Source organism: Capra hircus, chromosome 24 (assembly GCF_001704415.2).
Source record: "Capra hircus breed San Clemente chromosome 24, ASM170441v1, whole genome shotgun sequence".
Lineage (NCBI taxonomy): Eukaryota > Metazoa > Chordata > Mammalia > Artiodactyla > Bovidae > Capra > Capra hircus.
The window spans coordinates 45,588,034-45,609,067 of record NC_030831.1 but is presented as its reverse complement, the minus strand read 5'-3'; the positions used below and the strand labels follow the sequence as shown (position 1 = coordinate 45,609,067).

At 42.9% G+C, this 21,034-nt stretch overlaps 1 protein-coding gene across 1 annotated transcript in view; it reads right to left on the bottom strand.

Moving 5' to 3' along the window:
- Positions 1–19,439, bottom strand: part of SLC14A2 (solute carrier family 14 member 2) — a 66,757-nt gene extending 47,318 nt beyond the window's left edge. Inside the window, exons 1-4 of the mRNA XM_005697163.3 lie at positions 19,265–19,439; positions 8,201–8,381; positions 7,057–7,246; positions 76–204 (exon numbers count right to left, since the gene is read on the bottom strand). Coding sequence (XP_005697220.2) covers positions 76–204; positions 7,057–7,246; positions 8,201–8,381; positions 19,265–19,420 — 656 coding nt within the window. The 5' untranslated portion in view covers positions 19,421–19,439. The remainder of the gene's footprint in view (positions 1–75; positions 205–7,056; positions 7,247–8,200; positions 8,382–19,264) is intronic.

The following is a 21,034-nucleotide window of genomic DNA, read 5'->3' as shown; positions in this document are numbered from 1 at the left end:
GGGCCCCATGCCAGTGTCAGACACAACGCCTTGGGTCCCTGTAGGTAAGGAAGCAGAAGGAAGGAGGGGCCTCACCAGGACATGGCTGTGAGGGTCACGGGAAGCAGAAGCCACCAGTAGTAGTCTAGCTTCTCAGAGAACACGGCTATCAGCATTCCCACCAGCATCCCGTTGTACCCATGCAGACCCGAGGCGATGGCAGCCCTGAGGGTGAAAACACAGTTACCGTGTAAATTTGGGGGCACTCACTTGGCCCATTCCTGGTGCTCGCAGAAAAAGATCAGCTCACTTGATGAGTATTGGGTAGTCACCCTGCTGCTAGTATCTTTCTAGATCACACACACACACACACACACACACACACACACACGTGATTACTCTCATTGATCTGGAATTAAATGACGCACTTTGTGTATAAGATCTCCTTCGCAAGCCAGGGCAATCTAGGCTCCTTGATATAGAGGGAAATCTAATAGACACCTGACACCAGGAAGGTGTATGTGTGTGTGCGTGCACACGCGTGTGTGAAAGAGACAGGGCAGGAGGAAGAAGAAGGGAGGCAGGGAGGAGAGTGTATGTTTTGACTGTGCTGTGTGACACTGTGACTTTCTGACATTGAATGCTTTCTCCTGTCTGAGGTTGTCCTCAGAGTTGATGAGGCGTGTCCTCTGTGAGGCCCATGTGCCTCCCCACCCCCGGCATGGCAGGAGGACCAGAGGTGCCCTAGAATCCAAGCTTTGCCTCCTTCTGCCTCATCAGAGACGCCTGTGTGCACCCAAACTCTCCCCGATCCGAGTGAACTCTGCCCTTGACCCTTCCCATCGCTCTGCTGGGCAAGGGATGAGACTGGGCAAATAGCATTGCAAAGCCCCCACGGAGAATGAGATTTGTATGCTGTGGTCTCCGCTGCCCTCCACTGAAAGCTTCATGGGGCCAACGCTCATCTGACGTGAGTGTCAACAGCAGTGAACAGTGTCTGTACAAGGAGTTGTTGAATGGATGTGAGTGCATGTTAAATCCTACCAGGTACTGACTGTTTCACAGGCAGAGGCATCTGGAAGCATCATGTCCTGTGATGGAGGAAGGGTGCTCTGACCAGAGGAGGCTCCTGCCTGGCAGAGGCCACAGCTTAGGTCTAGAACAGGGGACCTCCAGTTGTGGAATGAGCAGGAGATCAGCTCAGCTGGAGTGGGGGGCAGGGGAGAGGGTGGGCAAGCGTATCAAGTTTCCAACAAGAGAAGCTGAACATGGGGCACTTGTGTGGGGACACTTGTATGGGATTCAGGACAGCTGAGTCTTTAGCTGCTCCTGGGAGCAGGCAGGGGGCTGAGAAAGAACAGGGCAAGAGGAAAGACCATTGGAGTTCAGAATCTCCTCAGGACTAGAATAACTACCTGAGAAACCTATGTTTTGGGAAAAAAAAAATCATTATCTTTAAGGGTGTTTGCATTTTCTCTGTATTTCCTCATTTCTGTTCCATGTTAGAATTTAGTCCTCTTTTAGTTTTAATAACAGCTGATTTGGGAAAACTGAGCAGAGACCATTGACCCATATTGGCAGGAGTGTGTATAGGAACAGCGGGAATCAAATAAAGGAACTCAGGGGAGATAAAATTAGGGGGGCATCTAAGGGCTGCCTCCACAGTTGCCCTTCCCCATGGCAAGTCCTCTCCCTGGACCCTTCTGTACCAAAACTTTGGTGGCTTCTGGTTTGATTGTCAAAAGGAACCCCATCACCTTACATCCCTACCTTGACCATCAAAAATATAAAATTAGGTTCAATCTCAATGCCCCCAAAGACCTTCACTAGAACCACATTCCTCCAGGACTCTGGGGCATCAGTGCTTCTGAACTTGAGGCTGCAGTGGTTAAGTGCCTTCTTGGACTAGTGGGGGTGGGGTAGGAGAAGTCAGGATTGGGGCGTGAGCGTGCAGGGAAGAAGGAGTGGTGGACAGGGAGAAGGGGTGTAGGGGGGAGTGGGGATAGGCTGGTAGGCATTGTGGAGGGGAGTGGTGGAGGTCATGACTAGAATATGCAGCTACATCAGTACTTTTCTGGGGACCGTGGTGAAGCTGGGGCTTCTCAGAATGATGTGTGTATGGATGTCATGTAGGGTGCTCAGAGCCTTAGTGTAGAACATGTCACTGACCTTCCAGAAATGAAGTTGGAGTCTTTGCTAGACACTGTGGTGGAATATGGAACATCTGAGATGGAATTCTTGTTCTCAACATAGCCAGTGAGAGCAGACTCAGAAAGCAGAGAACCATCCCATATGGTATGGGGGTATATTCTGTGATTGTTCAAAGAGAAAGGAGGGTTCAGAGAGCACTGGGAGAGTCAGGGGTGGCTCCCTGGAGGAGGAGGGATTTGCAGGAAGTAGAATTAGATTTTACAGTGGAGGTGATGAAATAGATTCTAGGGATTAGATTTGGTAAACAGAGTGCCTGAAGAACTATGAACAGAGGTTTGTAACATCATTCAGGAGGCAGTGACCAAAACCTAAGAAAAAGAAATGCAAGAAGGCAAAGTGGTGTCTGAGGAGGCTTTACAAATAGTTGAAAAAAGAAGAGAAGCAAAAGACAAGGGGGATATGGAAAGATATACCAAACTGAATGCAGAGTTCCAGAGAACAGCAAGGAGAGATAAGAAGGGCTTCTTAAATGAACAATGCAAAGAAATAGAGGAAAAAAATAGAATGGGAAAGACTGGAGATTTCTTCAAGAGAACCAGAGATATCAAGGAAATATTTCATATAAGGAAGGGCACCACAAAGGAGGACCTAACAGAAGCAGAAGAGATTCACAACAGGTGGCAAGAATACGCAGCAGAACTACAGGAGGAAGGTCTTAACGATCTGGATAACCATGACGGTGTGGTCACTCACCTAGAGCCAAACATTCTGGAGTGTGAAGCCAAGTGGGCCTTAGGAAGAACTAAGAACAGTTCAGTTCAGTCTCTCAGTCGTGTCCGACTCTTTGCGACCCCGTGAATTGCAGCACGCCAGGCCTCCCTGTCCATCACCAACTCCCGGAGTTCACTCACACTCACGTCCATCGAGTCCGTGATGCCATCCAGCCATCTCATCCTCTGTCATCCCCTTCTCCTCCTGCCCACAGTCCCTCCCAGCATCAGAGTCTTTTCCAATGAGTCAACTCTTTGCATGAGGTGGCCAAAGTACTGGAGTTTCAGCTTTAGCATCATTCCTTCCAAAGAAATCCCAGGGCTGATTTCCTTCAGAATGGACTGGTTGGATCTCCTTGCAGTCCAAGGGGCTCTCAAGAGTCTTCTCCAACATCACAGTTCAAAAGCATCAATTCTTCGGTGCTCAGCCTTCTTCATAGTCCCACTCACATCCATATATGACCACTGGAAAAACCATAGCCTTGACTAGATGGACCTTAGTCGGCAAAGTAATGCCTCTGCTTTTGAATATGCTATCTAGATTGGTCATAACTTTTCTTCCAAGAAGTAAGTGTCTTTTAATTTCATGGCTGCAGTCACCATTTGCAGTGATTTTGGAGCCCCCCAAAATAAAGTCTGACACTGTTTCCACTGTTTCCCTATCTATTTCCCATGAAGTGATGGGACTGGATGCCATGGTCTTTGTTTTCTGAATGTTGAGCTTTAAGCCAACTTTTTCACTCTCTTCTTTCACTTTCATCAAGAGGCTAAGCTACTAGAAGTGATGGAATTCTAGCTGAGCTGTTTAAAATACTAAAAGATGATGCTATTAAAGTGCTGCACTAAATATGCCAGCAAATTTGGAAAACTCAGCCGAGGCCACGGGACTGGAAGAGGTCAGTTTTCATTCCAAGCCCAAAGGGCAACACCAAAGAATGTTCCCACTGCTGTGCTATGGTGCTCGCTTCACAGGTTAGGATGGCTATGCTCAAAATCCTCTAAGTTAGGCTTCAGCAGCATGTTGACTGAGAACTTCCAGATGTACAGGTTGGATTTAGAAAAGGCAGAGGAATCGGAGATCAAATTGCCAACGTTCGGTGGATCATGAAGAAAGCAAGGGAGTGCCAGAAAAACATCTACTTCCGCTTCATTGATTATGCTAGACTTTGACTATGGATCACAACAAAATATGAAGAATTCTTAAAGAGATGGGAGTACTAGACCACCTTACTTATCTCCTGAGAAACCTGTATGAGGGTCAAGAAGAAACAGTTAGAACTGGATACGGAAAACTGACTGGGTCAAAATTGGGAAAGGAGAATGACAAGTATGTATATTGTCACCTTGCTTATTTAACTTATATGCAGAGTGCATCATGTGAAATGCTGGGCTGGATGAATCACAAGCTGAAATTAAGATTGCTGGTAGAAATATCAACAACCTCAGATATGCAGATGATACCACTCGAATGGCAGAAAGTGAAGAGGAACTAAAGAGCCTCTTGATGAGGGTGAAAGAGGAGAGTGAAAAGGCTGGCTTAAAACTCAGCATTCAAAAAACTAAGATCATGGCATCTGGTTCCATCACTTTGTGGCAAATAGAAGGGGAAAAAGTAGAAGCAGTGTAAGATTTTATTTTCTTGGTCTCCAAAATCACTGTGGACTGCCCTTTCCAATCACTTTCATGACTGCAACCATGAAATGAAAAGAAGCTTGCTTGCCAGAAGGAAAGATATGACAAACTTATTAAAGAGCAGAGAAATCAGCTTGCAACAAAGGTCCATATAGTCAAAACTGTGGTTTCCAGTAGTCCTGTACAGATGTGAGATGTACATGTACATCAGGTATAGATGTAAAGAAGACAAAGCACCAAAGACCCTTGGACGGCGAAGAGATCAAACCAGTCAATCCTAAAGGAGATCAACCCTGAATATTCACTGGAAGGACTGGTGTTGAATCTGAAGATCCAATGCTTTGGCCATCTGATTCGAAGAGCTGACTCATTGGAAAAGACCCTGATGCTGGGAAAGACTGAGGGCAAAAGGAGAAGGGGGCGACAGAGGATGATGGTTAGAAAGCATCACCAGCTCAGTGGACATGAATTTGAGCAAACTCTGGGAGACAGTGAAGGACAGAGACCCCTGGTGGGCTGCAGTCCATGGGGTCACAGAGAGTAGGAAATGAGTTTAGTGACTGAACGACAACAACAGGATTAGATAGGCAGAAGCAAAAGTTCTCAGCTGGGAAGAGTGTGATGTTGGGTAGTAGGTTGGGTGAGGCCTGTCAGAGAAGGCTTTGGAATCCGGCTGAGGGATTGGGTTTTTAATCTAATGCACTCTTGTCTTAGATTCTTAATCAGGACAACTGGGAAGATTAGGCAGGCAAGGTGTGTGTTTCCCTTGTAAAATTGGGAGCAAAAAAATCCATGGAGCAACTCTTTGAATGACTTGGCAAGTTTTCCAGTGGATTATGGTCAGCAGGGAAGGGGGAGAATCAAACTGTCAGATCAGGAAGGAACCTGGGCTTCTTGAAGATGACCTGTAGGTTGGCTAGACAGAATTCACCTCAGGGGATTTTTGGCAAACAATGACGGAGCAGAAAGGACAAGAGCTGATCCTGCCAGAGGCCAGTTATGTGTCAGCTGCTGGGAGGCTTTAGGTAAGTGGCAGCAAGGAATAGGGAGCCCAGTGCTAGACGCCAAGACACAGATCCTGGCTGGAGTGCATTTCTCCTGTCACTCGCCAGAACTTCACCCCGAAGAATTCAGCCTCTCATCCATCTGACCTGGAATGGCCTTCGAGCTTAGAGCTGGCGTGTGTCTTGGTGGAGCTGGAATGTCGGGTGGCTGGAGGAGTGTGGCACTGGTTACAACACAAGCAGCTTGGATTGTTCCCCAGGCTCTGGGGTCACCGGGGGCCTCTGGCTCTGCTGTCCACTCTGTCCATGTGCCAGCGGGAGCAGCCACGTGTCTAAATCTGAGCCCTGCCGCCCATTGGCCATGGCACCGTGCGTCAGCAACTCCCAGCCTCCTTTCTCTCACTTGCAAAATGTGAACGCTTTTACCTTCACTGTCTGCTTTGTGAAGTCACAGGAAGAACCACAGGTAACAAGGCAAAAAGGTATTTTTCAATCTTTTTGACAGTGCTCCACAGTAAGGAAGGAATGTATTTCATAGTATGACCCAGTTTCTCTCTCTCTCTCTCTCACACACACACAACATGATTGAAACAAAAATTTCACAAAATAATACTTTACCTTTACTATGTATGGATCACTCTAATCTGTTTTATTTGATGCTGTTATTTTAATTAAAAAAATTTTTTTTAAACTGCTGACCATTCATGATATGTGAATGGATTTGTGACCCCCCAAAAAAAAAAAAATTGAGGTCATAGGCTTTCCTAAACCTCTCTGGTCATCAGAAGCACCCAGGAGAATCTTATTTAAAACACCACCCCCATATCCAGATCCGCTGAAAGGGAACATCTCTGGGAAGGAGGGAGAATTGGGGGGAAGTGAGAAACTACATTTCTTAGCAATCACTCCAGGTGATTCTGGCCATCAGGAAAGTTTGGGAACCATAACTTATGGCAAAGGTCAGTTCAACAAAATGCTACCTCTTGTTACTGGAATTTGTGGCCCCTGGTGCAGAGCTGGCCGCTCCCCCCACCTCCCACTGTGCTTTCTGGCTCCTGCTTGTTCCCTTCTCTAAACCACCCCAGCACTACCCTCTTGCCTGCTGGCCTTCCACTCTCCCACATCAGCACTACTAGTTCAAGGCTGCCCTCTCTAGCCTTCCCAACACGTAGAGATGTCTGCCTGCTCTGAACTCTCCAGTATGTATACTGCCTAGTATTACTCAGAGACATTTCTTGTGTGTTAGTTGTATCTCTCTCAACTGCATTGTAGGCTCCATGAAGGAAGAACAGCTGCACCTGCCTTTGAGGGAATGTTTCCAGAAGGCTCTACAGTCAAATGGAGCCTGGTGCTGTCACTTGCTGTGAGCACACTGTGTGAAGAACTCCAGTGACATGTTCAAAGGTGATTCTCAGGAAACTGGTTGGCTGATACTAGGGTACAGTTGGGTGGTCACTCAAGTAATTGCTTCGCCACCTTTCTACTCCGAGAAACCAAGACCCTCACAGAGAGGAACTCACCTGTCCTGGCTCAAGATGAGGGCAGTTAAAGTTGACACCACGGTCCCCAGACCTCCCGTAATTGTCCACCAGGGATTCTGGATCAGGAGCCCTATGAAGATGACGAACCCGCTGAGAGGGTTGTTGGCAAACATCACCTGAGCGGCCCCCCTCAGAACCCAGTCTGTGAACTGGAAGGCCAGGGGTTTATCTGAAAGAGATAGGCAGAGTCATCAGCAGGGTTGAGCCTGTGCTTCCCTGCCGGGCCGCTGGTTGGCGTGGCAACCAAAGCAGACAGGGCCGCACTAGTGGGGACATCTCTCATTCCTCTGGGTGCCCAGCCTGAGCCTCTGAGTCAGTCCACAGTGGCTGTCAGTTTTGTCGTACAGACTGAGTGCCATGCTGAGACCAATTTAATGCTGTTCCAGCCATCAGCTTGGTTGGCAAGGAAGCCCAAGGATCATTCCAAGGGAAATTTATTGGTCCAAAGGAAGAGGTGGGGAGGGAAGGAAACTCTTTTTGTGTAGAACTCTATGGCTCAGTTGAGGGCTGGTATCTGAGCAGGAAAGAAACTGGTCTGGAGGGAAAAAAAAAAGCTGGGAAAGAAACGATTTTAGCCCAGCTGTGAAATTAGCATTGAGTTATGCATTGACACTGAAGACTGACATATGTTCTGTCTCATTCCCTGGCTTGGTTTCCAGGACAACCTGTGCAAGTGGGCGGCAGGTGAGGGAGAGGAGGGTGGGGGGTATTTGTGGCAACATTAGTTAAGGGAAACTGGCAGATGAATGATGTTATAAGGAAAGAACCTGGAACACTGGGGAGGGTGAGGCCAATATTTTCTTGGCACAGAAAAAATGACTGTGGGATAAGTGAAGGAATGACCACTTAGTTTGTTAGAAAATGGCTTGCATGTTGCCACTATGGTTGCCCTATATCTATTCCAGGTAGGAGTGACGCACTGGCCAAGAGCTAAAATCAGTGAAATGTACTGAATTCTGAAATCATGGAAATTCAGATGGTAGGATACATTATGCTCACTGGAGCCAGCTTGGGGCTGGGACCCGCTGTGGGTAAGTGAGGGAGCAGCTCCCCCAGTCCAAGCCAGGGGGAGCACTGGCTCCCTGGCCTGGCCTGGCTGCTTCGTCCCTGGACATCTGCCTACCTTCCAGCCAGCTCCTATACTCCTCCATCTCGCCTGTGAGGTAGCCCACTGCTTGGAAGAGACCGATGCCCCCTTGGCCTGCAGAGCCCTGAGGGGCTGCCCCACTTTCTCTTCTTGTATCCTTTTCATTGGGCTTTTCAATCTTCACAATGTGGCTTTCTTCGTTGGATGACCGGAGATCCTTTCAGGAAGAACCATGATAAAACATTAAATAACAGAGCTTTTTGAGATCAGGGGTGTTAGGGGCTAGGGAAGATTGTCAGATTTTTTTTTTTTTTGATAAAGATCGGGGATTATGAGATACATGTCCATTGCGCAATGCTGTCTAGAGTGCTTCATGCAGGCCTGCTCCTCCCAGGACCACTACACATTCCTCAGAGCAGGGTTCTTAACTTTGTGTGTCCGTGGATCCTTTTTGGTAGTTTGGCAAGCCTGTGGACTTCTTTCTAGAATGTTTGTAAATGCATAAAATGAGATTGCAATGAAAACCATTATATTGGAATGCGGTTATCACAATATTTTAAAAACCCGATGTACATATAGGGGCAGTAGATCCAATACCAATACCGATTATAATTCCAAGGTAGAGATGAGTGAATATGTGGGATGTCAACTCAGGACAACTGTATAGGGCCATTCTAGCTCCAGCACTCACGGTAGGATCACCCACGACCTTTGTTCTGACTACATCACAGCCCAGCTTCGGCCCAATCCTGCTGCTTTCACTTCTCTACAAGTATTGACCCAAGGACAGACCCCAGTAAATATCTTGGATCCATATCTCCATCTCGGAGTCAGCTTCCTGGGAGAACCCAATCTGTGGCAACGACAAAAACCCCAGGTACTACTAATGTGGCTGTTTATTGCTTGTATTTATCATTGAAGTAAATGCTAAAGTTCCTTGGAGGTTAGTGAAAATAAAGATAAATTCTTTTCTCCATCTAAGTTCCATCCATTTATGAACCCTTGGGTCAGGACTCCTTGCTCTAAAACTATGTCTCCCAATATAATAGCCAGTAGGACATGTGGCTCTTGACACTTAAAATGTGGCTAATCTGAACTGAGATGTGCTTAAGTAGGTTTTGAAGCCTTAGTATGAAAAAAGAATGTATGAAAGACCTCAGTGATGCTTTCTATTGATTATATATTAAAATAATAATATATTCATACATATTAAGTTAAACAAAACATATTACTCAACTAATTTCACCTGTATGAACTGTTTGCATATTTTAGAGATAAATATATTTTAGAGCACATTTCAATTTAGATTAGCCACAGTTCAACATCACAAAAACAAACAATCCAATGAAAAAATGGGCAGAAGATCTAAACAGACATTTTTCCACAGAAGGCATACAGATGGATAAAAGGCACATAAAAGACGCTCAGCATCACCAATTATTAGAGAAATGCAAATCAAGACTACAGTGAGGTATCACCTCACACCAGTCAGAATGTCCACCATCAAAAAGTCTATGAACAATAAATGCTGGAAAAGATGTAAAGAAAAAGGCACCCTCCCACACTCTTGGTGGGAATGTAAGTTGGTACAGTCACTATGTAGAAAAGCTAAAGACAGGGCTACCATATGATCCAGCATTCCAACTCCTAGGCATACATATGGGGAAAAACACAATTTGAAAAGATATATGCATCCCAATGTTCACTGCAGCACTACTTACAATAGCCAGACTATAGGAACAATGTAAGAGTCCATCAGTTGGACAAATGGATTGATAAAGAAAATGTGGTATATTTATACAATGGACTCTTACTCAGCCATAAGAAGAATGAAATCATGCCATTTTCAGCAACATGTGGACCCAAAGATTATCATACTAAATGAAGTAAGCCAGTCAGAGGAAGACAAATATCATATGATATCTCTAATATGTGGAATCTAAAAAAAAAAAAAATAGTACAAAGAAACTTACATGCAAAATAGAAACAGACACACAGACCTAGAAAACAAACATGGTTACCAAGGGGAAAGGGGAGGGAGGGATTATTAGTTTGGGATTAACATATACACACTACCATATATAAAATAGATAAGCAACAAGGACCCGTTATATAGCACAGGGAACCATACTCAATATTTTACAAAATATTGCAATAACTTATCAGGGAAAAGAATCAGAAAAAGAACACACACACACACACCCACACACACCCCCCCCACACACACACGTAACTGAATCACTTTGCTGTACACCTGAAACTAATACATTGTAAATCAGCTATACGTCTATAACAATAAAATAATTTTATCTAGTTCTTTGCTTTTTACTTTTAAAATATAGTAATATAAATTTAAACTTATATGTGTGGCTCACATTATGTTTCTATTGTACTTTAATGGTCTACAGATTTCTCTAACCTCGTCCTTGCATCAAAACTTAAATATCTTGAGGATGTCAGTAGAAATGGTGAACTGAGGCCCCCTCAAAGTTTCTCCTCCATTAAGGCAATGAGAACACTGGGAAAAAATGTGCCTGAGGTGGTGGATAACAATTGAGGAAAACAAGAAGCTAATCAAAAACTTAAAAGGAAAAACTAGGATGTCCAAAGGGGGCTTTAAAAGGCTTGGGCATAGGCCTTGCTATTCGCTGGAATTCTGCCTTCAGTTGGGTCTATCTTTCCCTATCTCCCTTGCCTTGCACTTCTCTTCATTGGAGAAGGAAATGGCAACCCACTCCAGTGTTCTTGCCTGGAGAATCCCAGGGGTGGGGGAGCCTGGTGGGCTGCCGTCTATGGGGTCGCCCAGAGTCGGACACGACTGAAGTGACTTAGCAGCAGCAGCAGCACTTCTCTTCTTTCCTATTTGTAAAGCCTCCTCGGATAAACACTTTGCCTTCTTGCATTCCTTTTTCTTTGGATGGTTTTGGTCACTGCCTCCCGTACCATGTTATGAACCTCTGTCCATAGTTCTTCAGGCACTCTGTCTACCAAATCTAATTCCTCTAATCTATTTATCACCTCCACTGATTTAAGTCATATCTGAATGGCCTAGTGGTTTTTCCTACTTTCTTCAATATGTTTGAATTTTTCAACAAAAAACTCATGTTCTGAGCCACAATCAGCTCTATTGTTGATGGGCATACAATATATAAAGATGTCATTTGTAGGACAATAACAGCACAAAGGAGGTAGGGATAGAGTTACATAGTAACATAGCTTTGTGTAATATTGTAATTAAGTTGAATTTAATCCAAACTATATTTTTATATATTGACATTTAATTATAATATCCAGAACAACTACTCAGACAAAAAACTAAAACATATACATAACAAGGACAGAAGAATTAAAACGATACACTAGAAAATACCTGTTTAAGATAAAAGATGTTGGTAGTGAAATAATACATAAACAGAAAAGATATATCATATATAGAAAGCAAATAGCGAAATGGCAGGCATAAATCCTAACTTACCAGTAACTACATTAAATGTAAATGGATTACACACTTCAAAGATAGAAATTTGCAGAACAGAATTTAAAAAGTTATACAACTATATCTTCTCTAAAAGAGACATACTTTATATTCAAAAATATAAATTGATTGTAAGGATGGAAAAATATATATTGTGCAAACAGTTACTAAAAAAAACAAAAGCTGGAGTGTCTATACTTATATTAGCAAAATAGACCTTTTGCTAAAACAAAAATTGTTACTAGAGAGTAAGAAAGAAAAGTTTAATATTAAAATGATTAATCTACCAAGAAAATATAATAATTATAAACACTACATGCTTAACAACAAAGCCCCCAAATTTATGAAGCAGTAGGTTTTAGAATTGATGTGAGGAAAAATTGATTCAATAATAATAACTGAAGCCTTGCATGCTGCATTTGAAAAAATGATAGACTATCTAGATAGAAGATCAAGGAAATAGAAGACCTGAACAACTCTAATAAACTAGACCAAATAGACATCGGTAGAACACTTCACCCAATAGCAGCAGAATATACCATTTCTGGGGCACATGGAACCTTCTCCAATATAGGGGATGTGTGGGCATGTGTGATTGGTTGTGACTGACTCTTTGTGACCCCAGAGACTGTAGCCCACCAGGTTCCTCTGTTCATGGGATTTCCCAGGCAAGAATGGTTGCCATTTCGTTCTCCAGGGAATGCAGGAATCGAACCCGCATCTCTTGCATTGGCAGGCAGGTTCTTTACCACGGTGCCACTAGGAGGGTCTGATGCTGAAGCTGAAGCTCCAATACTTTGGCCACCTGATGTGAAGAGCTGACTTACTGAAAAAGACACTGATGCTGGGAAAGATTAAAGGCAGGAGGAGAAGGGGATGACAGAGGATGGTATGGTTGGATGGCATCACTGACTCAATGGACACGAGTTTGAGCAAGCTCCGGGTATTGGTGAAGGACAGGGAAGCCTGGTGTGCTGCAGTCCATGGGTTCACAAAGAGTCGGACACGACTGGGCGACTGAACAACAACACTTGGGAAGCCCATAGACCATGCTGGGCCATCAAATAAGTAAAACATTTTTATGGTTAAAAACATTAGTAAAAGGATTGAAATCATACACAATATGTTTTCTGGCCACAGTGGAGTGAAAAAGATCCACTGGGAAAGGATTAAAGCTAAAAATGAAGAAAAGAAAAAAGAAAACCAAACACAGAAGGATATTTGTAAAATATGTAAAAGTCAAACCAACCTAAACTTTCCCACAAAGAAACTGTGGCTTCATCTGTGAATTGCACCAAATGCTTAAGGAATTAATTCTAATACCTTCCAAAAAGCAGAAGAGAAGGGAACACTTCTTAAGATAATCTATGAGGCTAGTACTATCCTGATATCAAAGCCAGACAAAGACATGACAAGAAAGAAAATATAGATCAATACGCTTTATGAATATAGATGCAAAAATCCTTAACAAATACTAGCAAAACAAATCCAGTAGATACAAAAAAGATTATGACCAAAGAGAGTTTTAAGAATTTGAGACTGTTTCAACCTATAAAAACTATCAATAGATTGTTTCATAAAGAAAAATACTCACATGGTTATTTCAACAGATGCAGAAAAACTATTTGAAAAATTCAACAACCTTTCTGATAAAAGCAATCAACTAACTAGGAATACAAAGGAAGTTCCTCGACCTAATAATTTAAAAATTCAGAGCTAATATCACGCTTAATAGTGAAACTGGATGCTTTCCCTCTAAGATCAGTAACAAGACAAAGACGTGTGTTCTTGTCACTGCTATTCCATATTGTACTAGAAATTTTAGCCAGAGTAGTTAGGTAACAAACAAACAAACAAACAAAAAAGACAAAGGGAACCAAATTGGAAAGAACAAATTTAAACTATCTCTATTTGAAGACATCCTTTTGTACAGAAAACCTTAAGAAATCTGCAAAAAAAAACCCCAAAACTGTTAGAGATAATGAATTAATTCAGCAAGTTTTCAGGATAGATAATCAGTATACATACAAAAACAGATTTTATAAAGAAGACAATTCTATCTATGTAGCATAAAAAAAATGAAATATTTTGGATTGAATGTAACAAAAGAGGTGTAAAATTGTGCACTCAAACTTACAAAACATCACTGAAAGAAGTTAAAGACTTAAATAAAAAGAAAGATAGCTTATGCTCACTGACTGGATGACTTAATTTTGTTAAGATACAATATTCTCCAAATTGGTCTATAGTTTTGATACAATCCTTATCAAAATGTCAGTTCCCTTTTTCTTTCTTTCTTTATTTATTTTTTGTGGAGATTGAAGTTTGGATCCTAAAATATAAATTCAAGGATCTCAGATTAGATAAAACAATCTTGAAAAAGAAGAACAAAGTTGGAAAACTCATATTTCCTGATTTCAAAACTTACTATGAAGCTCCAGTGCTCAAGGTGGTGTGGTATTACCTTAAGAATAAACATATAAATCGGACCTATAGAAATTAGAGCCCAGAAACAAACCCATATATTTATGGTCAATTGATTGTTGATAGGAATATCAAGACAATTCAGTGGAGGAAGGATAATCTTTTTAACGATGGTGCTGGGACAAGTGGATACTCACTAGTTAAAAGACTGAAATTGTATCCCTACTTAAAATCATATACAGAAAGTAACTTAAGATGGATAAAAGATTTATATGTAAGTGCTAAAACTATAAAACCATTCAATTAAAACATTGGTGTACATCTTTTGACCTTGGATAAGAAAATGGTTTCTTGGATATGACATCAAAGGATAAGCAATCAAAGAAAAAAATAGATAAATTGGACTTAATCAGAATTAAAAACTCTGTGCTTCTAAGGACATTATCAAGAAAGTGAAAGGACAACCTACACCATGGGAGAAATAATTTGTAAATTATATATCTGGAAAGGGTCTAGACTATAAGAAGAATGACTACAACTCCACCATAAAAGGACAAGTAACATAATTTAAAAATGAGCAAAGTACTTGAAAAAACATTTTTCCAAAGGAGATATATAAGTGGCCAGTAAGCACTTGAAAAGATGTCCCAGAATCATCTGCCATTGGTGGTGGTTTAGTCGCTAAGTCCTACTCTTGGTGACCCCATGGACAGTAGCCCACCAGGCTTCTCTATGGGATTTCCCAAGCAAGAATACTGCAGTGGGTTGCCATTTTCTTCTCCAGGGGACCTTCTCGACCCAGTGACTGAACTCATGTCTCCTCCATTGCAAGCAGTCTCCTGCATTGCAGGCAGCTTCTTTACCAACTGAGCCACCACGGAAGCCCCATTTGCCATTCGGGAAATGCTAATTAAAATCACAGTGAGCTGTCCCTTCACATTTACTTGCTGCTACTGCTAAGTCGCTTCAGTCACGTCCGACTCTGTGTGACCCCATAGACATACAGCCCATCAGGCTCCGCCGTTCCTGGGATTCTCTAGGCAAGATCACTGGAGTGGGTTGCCATTTCCTTCTCCAATGCAGGAAAAGTGAAAAGTGAAAGTGAAGTCACTCAGTCATGCCCGACTCTTCGTGACCCCATGGACTGCAGCCCACCAGGCTCCTCCGTCCATGGGATTTTCCAGGCAAGAGTACTGGAGTGGGTGACATTGCCTTCTCCATCACATTTACCTAGACTATAATAAAAAAGACAACACAGTTTGTTGAGGAGGTGGAATGGCACAATGTGTACATTGCCGGTGAGAATAAACACTAACACAGCCACTTTGGGAAACAATTTGTCAGTTTCTTAAAATGTTGAATGTAGACTTACCATGTGATCCAGAAATGTCACTTCTAGGTACTCTTGCCTTGAGAACCCCATAAACAGTATGAAAAGGCAAAAAGATATGATACCAGAAGATGAGCCCCTCAAGTTGGAAGGTGTTCAATATGCTACTGGGGAGGAGTGGAGGGCAATTACTAATAACTCCAGAAGAATGAAGTGGTTGGGCCAAAGTAGAAACAACACTTAGTTGTGGATGTGTCTGGTGGTGACAGTGAAGGCTGATGCTGTAAAAACCTAGAATGTTAAGTCTATGAATTAAGATACATTGGACATGGTCAAGCAAAAGATGGCAAGAGTGAACATTGACATCTTAGGAATCAGCGAATTAAAGAATGGGAATGGGTGAATTTAGTTCAGATGCCCACTGTATCTACTATTGTGGGCAAGAATCCCTTAGAAGAAATGGAGTAGCCTTCATCATGAACAAAAGAGCCCAAAATAGGTACAATCTTAAAACGAAAGAATGACCTCAAGTCTATTTCCAAGGCAAACCATCCAACATCACGGTAATCCAAGTCTATGCCCCAACCACTGATGCCTAAGAAGCTGAATTTGACTGTTTCTATGAAGGCTTACAATATCTTCTAGAACTAAACCAAAAAGAGGTTTTCATCACCAAAAGGATTCATCAACCCCTTTTCATCACTGGGGGTTGGAATGCAAAAGTAGGAAGTCAAGAGATACCCAGAAAAACAGGCAAGTTTGGCCTTAGAGTACAAAATGAAGCAGGGCAAAGGCTACCAGAGCCTTGTCAAGAGAACACGCTGGCCATAGCAAATACACTTTTCCAACAATCCAAGAGATGACTTTACACATGGAGATCATCAGATGGTCAACATAAAAATCAGGTTGATTATGTCCTTTGTAGCCAAAGACAGGGAAGCTCTACAGAGTCAGCAAAAACAAGACCTGTGGCTGACTGTGGCTCAGATCATGAGCTCGCTAATGCAAAATTCAGGCTTAAATTGAAGGCAGTAGGGAAAACCACTAGGCCATTCAGATATGACTTAAATCAGTGGAGATGACAAATAGATTCAAGGGACTAGATTTGGTAGACAGAATGCCTGAAAAACTATAGACAGAGATTCATAACATTGTACAAGAGGCAGTGACCAAAACCGTACAAAGAAAAAGAAATTCAAGAAGGCAAAGTGATTAACTGAGGAGGCTTTACAAATAGCTGAGGAAAGAAGAGAAGTGAAAGGCAAGGGAGATAGGGAAAGATACACCCAACTGAATGCAGAATTCCAGAGAGTAGCAAGGAGAGGTAAGGAAGGCTTCTTAAAGGAACAATGCCAAAAAATAGAGGAAAACAATAGAATGGGAAAGACTAGAGATTTCTTCAAGAAAATTGGAGATACCAAGGAAATATTTCATGGAAGGATGGGCACCAAAAAGGACAAAAATGGTAAGGACCTATTTGGTAAGGACAGAAGCAGCAGAGACTGAGAACAGGCAGAGACATGCACAGAAGAACTACACAAAAAAGGTCTTAATGACCTGGATAACCACAATGGCATGGTCACTCACCTGGAGCCAGACAACCTGGAGTATGAAGTCAAGTGGGCCTTAGGAAGCATTACTAAGAACAAGGCTAGTGGAGGTGACAGAATTCCATCTGAGCTTTTTAAATACTAGAAGATAATGCTGTGAAACTCCTGCACTCAGTGTGTCCGCAGATTTGGAAAACTCAGTGGTGGCTATAGGACTGGAAAAGGTCAGTTTTCATTCCAATCCCAATGAAGGGCAATGCCAAAGAATACTCAAACTACTGTACAATTGTGCTCATTTCACACGCTAGCATGGTTATGCTCAAAATCCTTCAAACTAGGCTTCAGCAGTATGTGAACTGAGAATTTCCAGATGTATAAGCTGGATTTAGAAAAGGCAGAGGAACCAGGTATCAAATTGCCAACATTCGGTGGATCATGGAGAAAGGAAGGGAGTTCCAGAAAAACATCTACTTGTGCTTTGTTGACTACACAAAAGCCTTTGACGGTGTGGATCACAACAAACTGTGGAAAGTGATCAGAGTGCCAGACCACCTTACCTGTCTCCTGGGAAACAGGAAGCAACAGTTAGAATCAGACATGGACAACTGACTGGCTCAAAACTGGGAAAGGAGTATGACATGGCTGCATGCTGTCATCCTGATTATTTAACTTGTATGCAGATTAGATCATGTAAAATGCTAGGCTGGATGAATCACAAACTGGAATTGAGATTGCCAGGAGAACTATCAACAACCTCAGATATGCAGATGCTACTACTCTAATGGCAGAAAATGAAGAAGAACTAAAGAACCTCTTGATGAGAGTGAAAAAAGAGAGTGAAAAAGCTGGATTTAAATGACATTAAAAAAACTAAGATCATGGCATCTGATCCCATCACTTCATGGCAAATAGAAGGTGAAAAAGTGGAAACAGTGACCGATTTCATTTTCTTGGGCTCCAAAATCACTGCAGATGGTGACTGCAGCCATGAAATTAAAAGATGCTTGTTCCTTGGAAGGAAAGCTATGACAAACCTAAACAGCATATTAAAAAGCAGAGACATTACTTTGCTGACCAAGATGTGTACAGTCAAAGCTATGGTTTTTCCTGTAGTCATGTAAGGATGTGAGAGCTGGACCGCAAAGAAGACTGAGAGCTGAAGAACTGATGCTTTTGAAATGTGGTGGTTGAGAAGACTCTTGAGAGTCCTTTGGACTTCAAGGAAATCAAACAAGTCAATCCCAAAGGAAACCAACCATGAATATTCATGGCAAAGACTCATGCTGAAGCTGAAGCTCCAGTACTTTGAGATGAGTCAGTTCATCTGATGTGAAGAACTGACTCTTTGGAAAAGACCCAGATTCTGGGAAAGATTGAAGGCAAAAGGCGAAAGGGGTGGTAGCAGATGAGATGGTTAGATAGCACCATTGACTCAGTGCTCATGAATTTGAGCAAACTCCTGGAGTTAGTGAAGGACAGAGGAAACTGGCATGCCACAGTCCATGGGGTTGCAAAGAGCTGGACATGACTTAATGACTGAACAACAACTGAAGATACAATGAAATGTTATTGGCCATAAAAGGGAATGATTACTGAAATAACCCAAAATGTTATGCTAAATGAAAGGAACCAATCACAAAAGGCATATATTATATGATTCCATTTACATGAAATATATAGAATGGGCAAATCTATAAATCCAGAAAGTAGACTGGTCGTTTTGCCAAGGGCTCGGAGGTGGGGAAGATGAAAGGAGGGCTGACTGTTAAGGAGTATGGACTTTCTTTTCGAGGTGATAAAAATATTCTGGAATTAGATAATAGTGATGTGTGCACAACCTTGTAAATATGTGAAAAACCAGTGTATTATATACTTTAAAGAGGTGAATTTTATGGTACCTGAATTACATCTAATTAATAACCTTAACAGTCTTGGGTCCTTGGCCACTGAGTTGGTAGCTAGTCATGCTGCCTTGATGATGCTGGGTCCAAGGAATACTAAAGGCCTGCTTTGAAAGAGGGCTTCCTTTTGAAGACAATAGGGTAATTCATGGAGCAGATACAAGGAGAAAGATTTGGGGGACTGGTTGGAAGACTTGTAAGTGTGTGTTGAGTATGCATTCTCTACTTGTCCTTAACATCATATCACACACAGAGTCACATTTTCCATCTAAGGTCAGGAGGGATTGATTGTGGATGTGAGCTGTATTGGGGGGTGGGCAGAATCTCCCCCAGTGTGACAGTTATAGGCATTAGATCACACATGCTCCACCCTTCCTCCCACCCCGACTTGGGAAACATCCTGGGAGGGACATTACTCACCTTTTCTTCAGGCATTTCTAGAAGAGGCAGGGCTGGGTGTGCATCCTGGGAGTTTGGGGAGCAGCTTGGGCTGGGAAACTCCAATTCGTAGAGTTTATATCTGCTGGACAGAGGCTCTGCCAGGAGAGGGCTGCTGTGAGTGTGAACATCAGACATCTCTTTCAGGCTTTGGCTGCTCATCGGTCATGTAGCTGGTAAAAGGAAAGGGAAAGAACAGTGAGTCAGGATGGAGCCCCAGGAACTTGGCTGATGCTAGATGGGGGCCGCAGGAGGTTTATTCTGAGGTCTATTCTGAAACAAGGGACCTACTGTTCCAGTCACTTGTGCTCCCAGAGGGGCCTGGAGCCATTCCTCCACCAACATGACCTGTATTGTTCAAAATCCACCCATTCTTTCAAGTCCAGAAGAAAGTCCATTTCTGCTGTGCAAAGCTCCCTGACCACTCAGTAAGAATATATCTTTTTTCCTGGTCACTAAAATATTTTTTCTCTATCTTTCATATGGCCAATGGTACTGTTCCGCCCACTGTTTTATTGCAGTGATTAGTTGCACATGAATTTTCCCCTTGATACGTACATATAGACCTGGGTTTCCAGCTGAGAAGGGCTCCAGGAGAAGTTCATTTTCTTAGTTGCTATGCAGCCTATATTGCTGTCTGTTGGCCTGCAGTGCCCTTCTCTCCCCTCTGCCCTCAATGCCCTTTCCAGCTTCTATTTCCTTCCCCTCCCCAGGAGCAGTAAGTGGCTCTTGTGTGACCCACTGGAGGCTGTGTGCACTGATTCCTCCATGTGAGACACTTTTCCTTTCATCACTGGGCCAGGGCTTATGCCAGGGCTTGGTGTTGGAGCAACCTCTTCACAATGTCTTCAGTTTCCACTTTAGTCTGGCTGTGTAATGGTAGTTATACTTCTTTCCTTCTTGCTTCTGCCATTCTTTTTTTTGGTCTCCTCCAGCTCAGTTATGTCTTACTTGAATTTATTGTTTCTTTGGGAGGTGGTTTTGGGTCTGCATGGAGTTGTATCTCAATATGATCGAAAGTTTTCCTCATTGGTCCCTGCTGCTGTGGCTTTATCTCCCATCTACATACCTATGGCCCCCAAGTCTAACATTTGCAGCCTAGCTTTGAGAACTAGATTCGCAGATTTAATTCTTTACTTCACAGAAGCTTAGACTTAATACACTGAGACAACTCATAATGTTCCTTCCTGAGTCCTGTCTTCCTCTCTCCAAAGGGCCCATCCCAGGAAAATTCTCGTCTCCCTTCCAAGTTTCTTCTTTAGACAACTCAGGAGTCAAACTCCACACTCCCTTCTCCTCCACTCTCCAATCCAAAACTATCTCTAAAATACACCTTGATGCCCAATATCACCACTTAGTTACCATCACCTCTTGCCACTTCTCCAAATAGCTGCCAGTTGCTTACTCCCACTTCTTCTCAGATTTCTCCACCAAGCTATGCTCCACAGCAGTCAAATTCGTCATATTAACATTTAAGTCCACTCATGTTTCCTGCTTAAATCCCTCCAGTGGCTACAGATGGAAAGCCACATCTTTAGCATGGCGCTCAAGCTCTGCATCACTGACACCACTGTGCATTAGCCTGTCTGGTGCTTCTCCTGCTCCTCATTTCTGGGCCCCACACTGGCCTCCATTTAGCACTTTTTACCTCAGAGTCTCTGCAAATGCTGGTCCGTTTGCCTGGAAGGCTTCTCATTAGCCCTTTACCTGGATAACTCCTGTTCTTCCCTCAGCCTTTGCCTTAATTGTCAC